At 38.6% G+C, this 12,998-nt stretch overlaps 1 protein-coding gene across 4 annotated transcripts in view; it reads right to left on the bottom strand.

Annotated features, from left to right (window-relative positions):
- PPP3CA (protein phosphatase 3 catalytic subunit alpha) overlaps positions 1-12,998 on the bottom strand; it is a 325,335-nt gene that overhangs the window by 6,089 nt on the left and 306,248 nt on the right. For all 4 annotated transcript variants that reach the window (XM_003985136.5, XM_003985137.5, XM_045056052.1 and 1 more), the window contains 2 exons: positions 7,331-7,415; positions 1,955-2,052 (listed from right to left, as the gene is read on the bottom strand). In XM_003985136.5, the coding sequence (XP_003985185.1) occupies positions 1,955-2,052; positions 7,331-7,415 (183 nt within the window). The remainder of the gene's footprint in view (positions 1-1,954; positions 2,053-7,330; positions 7,416-12,998) is intronic.

Raw genomic sequence — 12,998 nt, 5'->3', positions numbered from 1 at the left:
ATCCCATAAGATAAAAATGTAAAATGTTTACCACCATGGAGAAAAGCTAAAGAGTAAAGCTTTAAGCAGTTTCTTCTTTTTGACAATTTGAAATCCAGGCAGCGGATTTTGAAATTGTTTTAATGTATGTGGTTTAAAATAGATACTGAGTTTTCAAGTTCTCAGGACTAATGGGGTCCCAACCCTCGTGTCTATTAAATGTGTGTGAGTTTGTGTGTGTGAGAGCTCAACACAGAACAACACACACCAATGGATTTAACAGAAAGTAACAGAAAAGGAAACCGAATAATCTCAGTTAAAATACAGGTGAAAATCTAGAAACAAAACAAAGAATTTTAAGAACTTAAATAACTTAAGTTCAAAAATAAAGCAAAAAATCTGGAACCGCACCAGCACCAACATATCAGAAATATGCACTGCCCATTATTAAATATATCCTTTCAAAGCAAATGTGGCACACAGTTTCTGATAATACACCTGCTGTACCTTAAAATGTGCTTATCAGAAACTATGCAGATTTCAGTCAATTAGCTAGGTTGCTGTGCATTTTGTGCATATAAATGATTCATTTCTGTTCATTTTTTAGAAAGCATGTTTATTTTGGTGGCAGAAGTCTTGTTTTTTTAAGTTATCAAAATTATTTTTAGATATAAATCAAGGGGAAATGTACTTTGATGTATTTTCCTATCTTCATTTACAAATTTGTGACTTTTTGTGGGAACTAAGACATTGATTTTGGAATAAATTCATATGAAAATAAAGAAAATTATAGTGATGCTGAACATGGCTCTATGTAGCAGGGGTGTGCCTAAATCAAGTAACCAACCGTAAGAACAGATTCATCTTCTAGATTGAGGGGTAGAGATGGGGGGAGGGGGAAAGCACACACACACACAAAAAAAAGATTCGGGGAAAGATATGGAAAAATAAGCAAGAGGCTGAGATAAGTTTTCAAAATGTTATAGTGTATTTCTGTTTTACTGAGTTTTATTCATTGATTTAAAATCTAATCTAAATTTTCATAAAGTATTATTAAAATTTGACTCTAATTAATGGTAGGATTAGTTAAAATAGCAAGACAAAATTAACAAACATAAAAGAATATATAGTAACTGTGATGTCTGATGTAGTGGCCACTAGTCACATGTGGCTATTGAAAGCAAATTAATAAAAATTAGCCAAAATTAAAAAAATCAGTTTCAGTTCCTTGGTTTGTACTTGCTATATTTCAACTGCCCGATAGCCATATGTTGCCAGTGGCCTCTGTACAGACACAGAAATTTCCATCATCACAAAAATTTCTACTGGACAGCACTCGTCCAGAAAGCTACACATTTTAATAAAAATAATAAAAATCTCTACATTAAAGGAAATGTTTTCATTCTTTTCCAAAAATAAAATGTGGTTATATATACTCAGTCTCTTATGTTCTGGATGGAGAAATCAGAGAAAAGACACATAGGACTCCCAATTGCTACTCAAGCAGGTAACGAAATCACCCTTTTTAATGTTCTCCCATTCTCCACTATAATCTAGACCGTAACGGATGTGTATTTATGTGTTTATTTTTTCAATCAGACAGCTAACCAGAACATTTAGCAAAAGCGTCATAAAAAAAAAATTGTTTTTAGCAACATAACGGCTCAAAGCTGTCCACGCTATCGCGTGTGTAGACAAACCTAAGTGAGTCGTCTCCAGGCGGGGGCTGACTATGCGGTTAGGGTGTACATGAGTGGATGGCGGGCGGCGGGGGAGGCCTGCGTTCCAGGGAAGAGGGTGCTATTCTGTCGGACACGATTGGTCAAACTGATGTGGGGTTTCAGCCCTTCCTCCCGCTGAGAACTGAAGACCAAGGCCAAGGCCAAGTTCAAATGGATGAATGAATCAAGCTAACAACACCCTGGACAGAGATGACCGGGCACACAGTCCTACCGATACCAGTGCGCCTGCTTACCGCTTTGCAGGGTCTGCTTCCCTCCAGAAAGCACTCCGCTGGGGAGCATGCCCGTGGGAGTCAAGCCTTTCAGCGTTAGCACGCTCTCACTCTCTTCTCTGGAAAGGGACAAGGGGACAGAAGACATTAACTTTTGTTTTCTTTAGAAAGAAAGAAAAGACGTGCAGAGGGGGAGAAATGCATACTAGAAGTCGCATCTAGGCTCTCTGGATTTTATTTTCCTTAAAACATAGTACGTATATACTTTTAAATGTTTCTGAGACAGAGTTAGAGAGCAAGCAGGGGAGACGCAAAGAGAGAGGGAGACAGATCCCAAGTAGGCTCCATGCTGTCAGTGCAGAGCCTGAGTTGGGGCTTGAACTCAGGGAGGGTGAGATCATGACCTGAGCCAATGTCAAGAGTCAGACACTTAACCGACTGAGCCACCCAGGAGCTCCTAAACATAGTATATTTTATACATTCATATAAAAGTAATGTGTCAAAGCATAGTTGCTCTGATAGAGTTTATAATTATATGCTTGTGCAAGTTCAGCCTCTTCTGAGTCCTGAATTCACATTTTCACATTTGCAAGCAGGCATTCAGGATATAGAGTGTTTCCTGGGCACCCTCTGTTGATATGTTAAATATGTTAAAAATGAGCCATGGAGAGTTCTGAGGTAAGTTTTCCAGCCCAAGTAAGTGCTCAGCCCAAGTAAGTGCAACTGACTTCTCTTGGGAGAGAACACCAAAGAGTATATATCTATATATCTATATATCTATATATCTATATATCTATATATATATATATATGAGAGATTTTAAAAAACTCCGTGGTTTATGGATTACAGCACCTAGCAGGTACATTCGGGGCCTATTAAGTAATTCTGACATCACATCATGAGCGCACAAATAATGACAACCAGACAGTAAAGCAACCGGTAACGTTTCCTACCTTTTCTGTTCAACAGTCTCTTTCCCCACGGATTTGCTAATATAACATTATTGTATTGCTCATCGTGACAACTGTTTTACAGTCTTATGGACATCATCATTTCAATTATATTTATTAGCCACAACACTATTAATCACTTTGATTTATTAATAAATAATAATTATTAAATAACCATAAAACGGAAATAATACACATAGCAGAATAATTCCACATAGAAGAAACTGTAATCCTACATAATCTGAAAAAATGTTATTATATATATATATATATATATATATATATATATATATATATACAACACACATAATGTTTACAATATGTAGAACTACCAATGCCACATTTTTATGAAGATGTCTAAGGTGACCCAAACAGAATTGTTTTTTAAAAAGTGTATTTATTTATTTTGAGAGTGAGCGAACAGGGGAGGGGCACAGAGAAAGGAAGAGAGAATCCAAAGCAGCACAGAGCCCAATGCGGGGCTCCATCCCAAGAACCGTAAGATCATGACCTGAGCCAAAATCAAGAGTCAGATGCTCAACTGACCAAGCCACCCAAGCGCTGCCCCCCCAAACAGAATTAAAAACTTATTCCCCCAAACCTACTACTTCTGCAGCCTTTCTTCAACTTCATCTTTTAGTTAAGCTTAACGCATCACCCCTTCACTCCTATCCTCTCTCTTTCTACCTCCCTGCACCTCCACTCAATCAGCACACCTTGAGGGTAGAGCCCTCACAGTATTTTCAGGATCTTACCACTTCTCTTTTTAAGACAGCTTTATTGAGTATAATTAACATCCCAACATTATTCATCCATTGAAAGCATGTGACGCAATCAATTGTTTTTAGTGTAGTCACAGAGTTGTGAAACAATCACCATAACCAATTTTAAAATATTTTCATCACCCCAAAAAGAAATCCCCCCAGTATCTGCATGGCTCACTACCTCCCTGCCTTCAAATCTCTGCTCAAGCATCACCCTCTAAGTGAGGACTTCCTTTAGAAGCTACTTAAAATAATATTCACCTTCTATTCTCCCTATCCTTCCTTGCTGATTTTATTTTTATCTAAAGCACTTATGACCCCTGAACAACTATACAGTTTATTTATTCTCTTGTTTTTTTAAGTATCTAAACCAGAACGGCACTTAGTACATAGTCCCCATTCAAAAAAAAAACATTTATAAAAAGAATGAGTAAAAGGAAAATAGAATGGAGAATGGCAGTGTTATCCACATTTTAGATTTCTATACCCTTTACTGCAGTTTAAAAATATTAGGTTTGAGATGTTTACAAATCATTGTGTACCCTCATACAGGTATTGCAACCTTTTCAGGCTTCTGTTGTCAAACCAGTAGAGGTCACATAAAGAAAAAATATCTTAAATGCTAATATATGGATTTGGAAATTGGGAGTATCTCTAAACAAATGAACTGGGTGGCTCAGTTGGTTGAATATCTGAGCCTTGATTTCGGCTGCGGTCATGATTTCATGTTTGTGAGATGAGCCCCATGTCAGGTGCTGTGCTGACAGTGTGACACCTCCTCGGGATTCTCTCTCTCCCTCCGTCTCTGCCCCTCCCTGCTTGTGCTCTCTCTCTCTCTCTCTCTCTCTCTCAATAAATAAACATTTAAGAAATTTAAAAAAAAAAGAAATGAACATATCTTTTTCTTTGCATTCATATTCACAATCAGGCTTCTTGTACCACCATTCCCATTCATTCATTACACTTTAAAACTTTCAGCTTCGCAAATTCCTTTCATTTCTCTCTTCCTTTGTATCTTTCCTCCTATGGCCTAATTTGCTCGGATTATTTCAGTGGCTTCCAAAATGTCCCCTCTGACATCAGTCATCATGTTAATCAGTCTTCACACTGCCAGGAACATGGGTTAAAGCATGCCTCTCATCCTTTGAAAACCATCCCATGACACTCACTGCCTACACACAGAAAACGAAATACTTTACCGTGCTATGCAAGCCTTTTCAGGATCTGGACTCAAAAACATTTTCAGATCCACTTTTCCCTAGATTCCTCACTTACCTTCATGTCTTGCCACGCAGCTCTTCTGAATTCTCAGGATTCACTGACCATATCATTCAGGTCAGACACTCACTAGTACTGCTCACTAACTGAGTTTGCACACGGTGCTTTGCTGCAAGTTTGCCGTGTGGATTACTGTCAAATGCATGCACCACGAGGCCTGGCACCAGGCACTTAGCAAGTGCCCATAAAGCATTGCTTTTAGGACCCAGTGACTGTGTTCTTGATGACTTCTCAGCCTTCAGGCATGTCTTTACCACAATTCAGCACCTAACGAATCCAGCCTATCCTTCCCAGTATTCCTCTTCACAGTCAACCTCTTCACGAACATTTTTTTTTTTCAGGGAACAGAAGAGCTCCATGGAGCCCTGTCCTCTTCCACAGGAGAGCATCCCTTCATGTATTTAACACACGTTTCACTGTCTTAGTTTGTTGTCAACGTGTCTGTCATTCCAATTCGGTATTTGTTGTGCCTTACTCAGTGTATCGTACACATTGAATACCCAGTCATTACTTACGATGCTTACTTACTAAGCTGTTTCTGGCTATGACCCCCCTTCATTCTTCAGATTTAGTATAGATGCTTTTAATATAGGAAAGCAATAAAATATAGCTTGTTTGTATTTTCCATCAATGTGTGCAATCTCAATCAAGTCACTGATCATCACGGGGTGCAAATGGACCATTTCTCAGATGGATACATCTTAGGTACCCATAGGCAGCGGGCTGCAGGGACTTTGCAATTTCAAGATGTATCTATGATTCTCCAGCATGGCCCCTCCCACCTTCATGTGGCTTGAAGACTAACATAGATGGAAACCAAATTTTTATATTAAGAAAGGCTTCTCTTTTTTCCTTAAATATACTTTCACTTGGAAATTTTGGAGCTGTTTGCTTCCCCTTCAGATGACAAAAATAAAATAGTGTTTATTTGTAAATCTGAGGCATGGTAAACAAGCAAGTGACAATGGAGAGGCAGCTGTCGAGCTTATGATCTTCACATGGTTTCCTGCCCCCACGGGACACTTTCCCAGCCACACAGGCCTCCTTGCTGGTCCTCAAAACTGCTGGTTTCTAAGAATCTTTGCAGTTTTGCCTTAAACATTCTTACCTCCGTATCTTCATGAAGATCACCCCCACACACACACACACACCACTTACCACTCAAATGCTATTAATTCAGAAGTTCTTTGTTGGCCACATACTGAAAGAAGTGCCCCATCTCCCACTCGCCATCCCCCTGTACTGCTTTTCTTCTTCAAGGTACCTAATCAGCGCTTTAAGTTTTATTGTATTTATTACTGAATGAATGAGGGAGTCCTGAAAATTCAGTGAGGGATAAAAAGCCTTGGAGCAGAGGCAGCCTCATTCATTAGGCTGTGAGGGGGGCAACGATGCTCTATTTTCAGCTTTAACACGACTTTTCAGGATTTGGCTGGCCAACACAGAGCTATTGTTGGCTTTGATTCGGTGTCTTTAAGAAACAGTGATATTGCTTTTCATCTTTGTCATGGCTCCCTGCTTTTGGCATCGAGCTGTTTAGTTATTCTTTAGTGATTCTACCAGGAGTGCACTAGAAATAGCAAGAAGAGAAATCAAAAGGGCCCATGTAGCTACTCTGGGAGGAAAAATTGAGACAAAAATTTGGCAAAACTTAGGTTATGAATCATACAACACGGAAATGGACTATTTCTCAAGGTATTCCTATTTACCCTTGTAGATGAGTGATTGTGAATTGACCGCATACGGCTCACATATAAACATATTTCAAAGCAAATTTTTTTAAGAGAACTATGAGTTACTTTGTTTTATCTAAGAGTAGATAATAGAATTTATATATAAAGAAAAGTGTAGTTAATTCTCTTTAGGAAAATACTTGTTTTCTAAACGCCGGATCAATAATAACATGATTCAGGATCTATTTAAAAAATAACTACTACATGTGAATTGTAACATTAAACAGCTATTTTTTTTCTCTCTCCATGATTCATTAGAATAATATATGTTCACATGAACAAGCTCTATGGTAAATGTTCATTTCCTAGAAATCTAGTGAAGTGTACCTGATAAATTCATCTTTTACCACAGAGCCAGAATGAAAAGTAAAATGAATTATAACAGGTTTCCTATGTCACTACAAGTTCAACCTATTGTGTTTTAAAGTCCAGCAGCGAACAGGATGACAAAACAGGAATCAGTCCATTTGGTGGCTTTCTCTACAGAAATAATTTGGTATATTTCAGTTTGACTAAGATAGTCAGGAATGAACAATTCCATTTAAAAGAAAAAAAACCTAAGGAAAAGCAAATATTTTCCAGTAAAATAAGTTACGAGATTAAAGTATCAGAATGCTTATTAAGTGACACATAAGCACATTCAAAACAGAAATACGGGTGCGATGATCCCACCTGAGAACTGAGAACACTCGGGCCATTTTGCCTATTGCTCGGATCTTGTTCCTTATCACCTCCTTCCGGGCTGCAGCTGTTGCGCCTATATTTTAAAACAGAATTAAGTAGTCAGTGACCTTTTATCTAACTGTAATTATCTTACAAATTTAAAGCTATAACCGACTATATATATAGTAAGCCAAGTCATCTCTGCATACCACGCCCCCCCAAAAAAACCACATGGATTTATCTGTGAATTAACTTTATTTTACTTTATTCAAGTTTATTTATTTACTTTTGAGAGAGAGAGAGAGAGAGAGAGAGAGAGAGAGACAGGCAGAGACAGGCAGAGACAGGGAGAGAGAGACATAATCCCAAGCAAGCTCCACACAGCCAGCACAGAGCCCGATGCGGGGCTCGAACTCACGGATGGTGAGATCATGACCTGAGCCAAAATTAAAAGTCAGACGCTTAATCGACTGAGTCACCCAGGTGCCCCCTGTGAACTGATTTTAAAAACCTATGCATCTGGCCATTAATACTTGGATGTGGCTCTTGAGAGGTCCCCAAAATGCCAAGAGCAACTTTTGAGATTTCCAAGGGGGGGTGGGTAAAGAGCTGAAAAATTATGGCGCTGACAGGGTAGGTTCCTACCCTCCTCTTCTAATGGAATTCCCTTCTCTTCTGTTTATACAGAGACAGTGTGTATTGGCAGGAAGAATCAAGTGAGTCACCAGGATTTTCTACTCATTTCCGGACCTCTCCATGCTAGGAAGACTACTTTAGGAAACTGTCCTTTGGAAAGTTCTCTCTTGAAGCGACTAGGGAGTGTCAACTCCGTAAGTTCCCTGAAGCATCATGTTTGTTATTTAACCACCATAAAACATTTGTTTACGCATTTGATACTTTTTCATCTTCTGTTGGTTCCCAAATTCTAGAGGGAAAAATGGAAAACTACCGATTTGGATTTAGTGAGAGATGGTGGCACATGGCTTGTATTTTAATACTTATGTAAAAAAGTTACACATAGGTTTGTCTGAGTAACTTTTACCACTTACTCCATTTTCTAAATGAAAAAAAAAATCAATCTACGTAGGTTATTATTACTACAAACATTATTATTATGTTTTGAAAATAAGCCTGTATGGTCTTTAGTGAATCCATTTTTTTTTTTTTTATTAAATTCTACAAGCATGTTTGGAGAAGTGTAAATCACAGGAAAACATCTCTCTTAAGATTTTTATAATCCAAAGTAAAGGGGTTGAGATACCATTTTGTCCATTATATGGACCTTCGTAGAAAATGTTAACACAAGAAGGTTGTTTCTCTAGTTCTACTACCATGAACAGAAATACAACAAAATATTCTTCTCAGATAATATCGGAAAGGTTCCTGATCCAAATGAACAGTTTAACTTGCTTAGAGACTACAGTCCATGGGTGATCATTGGTGTAAGTTTTCATCTTTTAATCTGAGATACGGACAAGCTTTCTGACCTTTCTGGAAGGAGAGATTTCTGCTTTTTCTCTTGGAGGGTTTTTAAGAATGTGATCTGGAATCTTTTGCATAGTTTGATCAGAGTCAAACAATTAATCACCACCCTAATATTTCTATACGAAAGAAAACTCACATCAAAACTCATACCATGTTGAACTGCCTGGGGGAAAAAACCTCTGCTTTTCTTTCCCCCCAAGGAAAATGAACACATAACGGACCACTGTCTTCTCCTGAGTAAGAGAAGAAGTGATATTAACTCACACCCATCTCACTACCCATGGGTGTTCCCCACAAGGAATGTACCCAGCAAGCTGGTTTCTTCACTTTCTCTTCCTGACCTGAAAGCCTTCAAATAGCCCATATATCAAGCCATCTCTTTCTCTCTTGTGGCAATCACATCATGGTAGGTATCTCCCAACATACTGATTGGCAGAACTTACTATAGCCAGTGATTCTGTCTGTCGATGAATAGAGAAAACCACTCTCCAATCCAGTCTTTCCAATGATGAAGTGAAACCATGGATTCTCATTCACTAAGTTCCTTGAATTATACTCTGTTTTCCAGAACATTTGAGGAGAAGATAGGATATGCACTGGATCTCTGCCTCAAACTTTATCCTGGGTTTCTAACAATTTTTATTACCTATGATTTGTAATTAAGATTCTTTCTACAACAAATCCTGTTCTGGAGACCATCTAAAAGTCTAGGTTTTTGTGCCTGCATTGTAGGTAATTTATGCTCAAGAGGCTACTAAAGAACATGTGTTAAGAAAAAAAGTAGGATGGCCATTAGTCTCCTTAAGGCTTTTTTCTTATATGTATTTTTTTCAGTTACATTCTGCTCTGAGTCTAACACTGCTATTCCTACTCTATATTGACTATTTCCAGTCTGTTTGACCCAGTGCTCTCAGAGGTCATGATGAGCTAAGTGAGGGAAAAGATTCTGACCCTCTCCAACACACAGTATGGCCAGATCACAAAATCCATCACACAGACACAAAGAATGTAAAACGTGGGTGAGCTCCAAAAGTGGCAACTATATTTAGAAGCACAGTAAGGAAAGAAGCAAGAAGGACTGGTTAGACACAAAATTGTACATATTTAAGAGAAATGAGAAAGGAAAAACATAAAATAAAACAAGTGAAAACTATAGAAGAAGGATAATTTCCCAGAAAATTTTCAATAAAGGGCTTGCAAAAACCATAAGCAGGACCCTAAGTTGGAAAGGGAGGGAAATAAATTATATAGAGCTATCCTATCCTCTTCAGCTCAGTGTTAGTGGATTCTCAGAAAAATGCTCAAATAAATTCGGAATTTTAAACGTAAAATGAGCATTCTGATAGAGCCATTTTATCATTCCTTATTTTTTTTCAGATCCAATGATTTACTGAAGAGCATGTAACCAGTGTTCTACTTTGTGCAATCACAGTCGTGCTCCTAATAAATGGTGATGCACAGCGCATTACGGCTGTTTTCTTTTCCTTTTATTTATATTCAAGTTAGTTAACATACAGTGCAGTCTTGGCTTCAGGAGTAGAACCCCATGATTCATCTGTTACATATGACAGCCAGTGCTCATCCCGAAAAGTGCCCTCCTTAATGCCTATCACCCATTTAATCCATCCCCCCAACCACTTTTCTTAATGAAGAAATGCTATCTTTTTAAAATGTCTCAATAACACAGATAAGGAAAAAGCTTTACTACTCCTTTTATAAAATGGGAACACACTTACTCAAAAAATCAACATTAGCCTAATCATAAACAGCATAAAGAGACATACGAAATGAATATGTCTTGAAGTTTTATCCTGGGGATTGTTTTCAATATTTTCCAAATATTGAAAATCAAAATTAAACTAATGCCAAACTTTGGTAACCTCACAAAAATGTAAAATACTCAAATAGGGACACTTGGGTGGCTCAGGTGGTTGAGCATCTGCCTCTTGATTTTGGCTCAGGTCATGATCTCACAATGGTGAGCCTTCTTGGGATTTTCTCTTCCCCTTTTGCTCTCTGCCCCTCCCCCTGCTTGTGTGTGCACTCTCTCTCTAAATAAATAAATAAATATTAAAAAAAAATAAAAAATAAAATACTCAAAATAGCTGAGTTAATATGTAATTGAACTTAAAGGGACTGAAAAATAGTGGGGTAGATTTAAGTTCAGATACAAAGATCCTTGTATACTTAGTAGCATTATTCCTGATTTCTGGCATTTTCCAAATGCAGAGCCCCAAATTGGGCTCTGTGCTGATAGCATGGAGCCTGCTTGGGATTCTCTCTGCCCTTTCCTCCTACCTGCTAACACACTCTCTGTCAAAATAAATAAATAAATAAATAAATAAATAAGAATTAAAAAAAAAGAATATAACATTTTAACTTGAAAGTCTAAAACCGCAAGGAACATTTCATATGTTTTTAAAAAATTAGTCATTTTAAGTAAAATTACATTTTGCATTTCCATTCTAGTAATTCCCACTTCTTTTTTGAGCACTTCTCTCTCTACAACTTTTAACTTCTAATCTTTCATGCCTGGGGTGTTATGCTACTCTATCCAGAACCAAGGCAATCATGCACACTCAATTTTCCTCAAAGTGGAAGAGGCTAATATATAGACCAAGGGAATCTTTAAAGACTCGCTTTCAACACGTGTCTTTTCTGACCTTAACTTGGCACCTGGACGACTTCTCATGAAGTTTTAAAGGCGTCCATGCCAAGCCAAGTGTCTTGCTGAGTGACTGCTGTATTCCCCACAAGGCGGATTTTAGCTTCTAAGGGGACTGGGAAACTGCAGCAGCATTGTTGCAACGAGGGGCCGAGTGCTAGGGTGAAGAGAGATTCTTACCACATGGGACACCCACCACACGTCACAGATGCTCCGCATCTGGCCAACAGCTCCCACCCATTGAGCTACTACAGCAAATTCCTCAGTGTTCACTGAATTAGAGAATGTGGAAAGTGCTGGATAGAATACAGTTTATTACCAAAATCATGTATTTACTAGGTGTTCTGGTGAGTCCCTCCCATATAACCTTCCATGCGCCAACCACCAGCAACAGAAATACGGATTAAGCATGATCTCTGCTTTAGGAAATCGCGTGAACAATGACAACAGAGTGTGACAAATAGTGTGCGCGTAGCAGTGGTGTGCCCGAGCTGGCTTGTGTCCGCTAGTGAGAGTAGATGGAGGGCATCTCCTCTTAACTCCACGTTGGTAGCCTGAATCAGCGGCAGGGAAGAGGTTTTATACTATGGAAAGCTACAAAAGCCACAAACTAGGGCCATTTCTCCCCTGCAGGAAGGGTTGTCAAACATGTACCAGCACATCACTGAAAGTAGGTGTTCATTGTCTGGAGGCACGAGAAAAAAAGGTCACTGAAATCATGACAGTTGAAGGATCTTGAGGGATAAGTAAAAGTGAGAGAACAAGGAGAACTGGGTCTTCTCCATAGAAGGAAGACAATTTTTAAACTTTTGGAGGCCGCAACAAGCCATGTTGCGTTGAGTGGTGGTGAGAGGTCTGGTGTGAATGGAGCCGGGCATGCTGGGGTGAGGCAAGGCGAGAGGAGAAACAGGGGCTCCCCGGGCCGACCTGTTAAGGCGAGCACATACTAGCACCCTTGCAGTAGCGATTAACAGAACTTACTTTGTCACTTTCACTTATCTATCAAAAAAAAAGAAAGAAAGAGATGAACTGATGGAGAGGTAGATAGATATGTGACAAGGCACATACTAGTAAAACCTTGGTTTGTGAGCATAATTCACTTCAGAAACATGCTTGTAATCCAAAGCACTGGTATATATCAAAGCAAATTTCAAGAACCATTGGCTGAGTTGTGATCATGTGATGTTCGGCGTTATGTACTGCTCGTTTGGCAAAACACTGCTCGTTTATCAAGTTAGAATTTATCAGAAATGCTTGCTCATCTTGTGGAACACTCGCAGAACAAGTTACTTGCAATCCAAGGTTTTACTGTATAATCGAATGTTCATTGTGGAAAGTCAGGAGTACGTGGATATTGACCATACAATTGTTTCACCATTCTTGTATGTTTAAAACATTTCATAATAAAATGTCAAAAAAAAAAAATATTTTGAAGAAGCTTGGTTTAGAGAGAAAAGGGAGCAGCTTTGAGAAGCAGATGTCTCCATCCTGCCCTTTGTGTTACATGGGGAATGGGTGAACTTGCCA

Source organism: Felis catus, chromosome B1 (assembly GCF_018350175.1).
Source record: "Felis catus isolate Fca126 chromosome B1, F.catus_Fca126_mat1.0, whole genome shotgun sequence".
Classification (NCBI taxonomy): domain Eukaryota; kingdom Metazoa; phylum Chordata; class Mammalia; order Carnivora; family Felidae; genus Felis; species Felis catus.
This window is presented reverse-complemented; position numbering and strand designations above follow the sequence as displayed.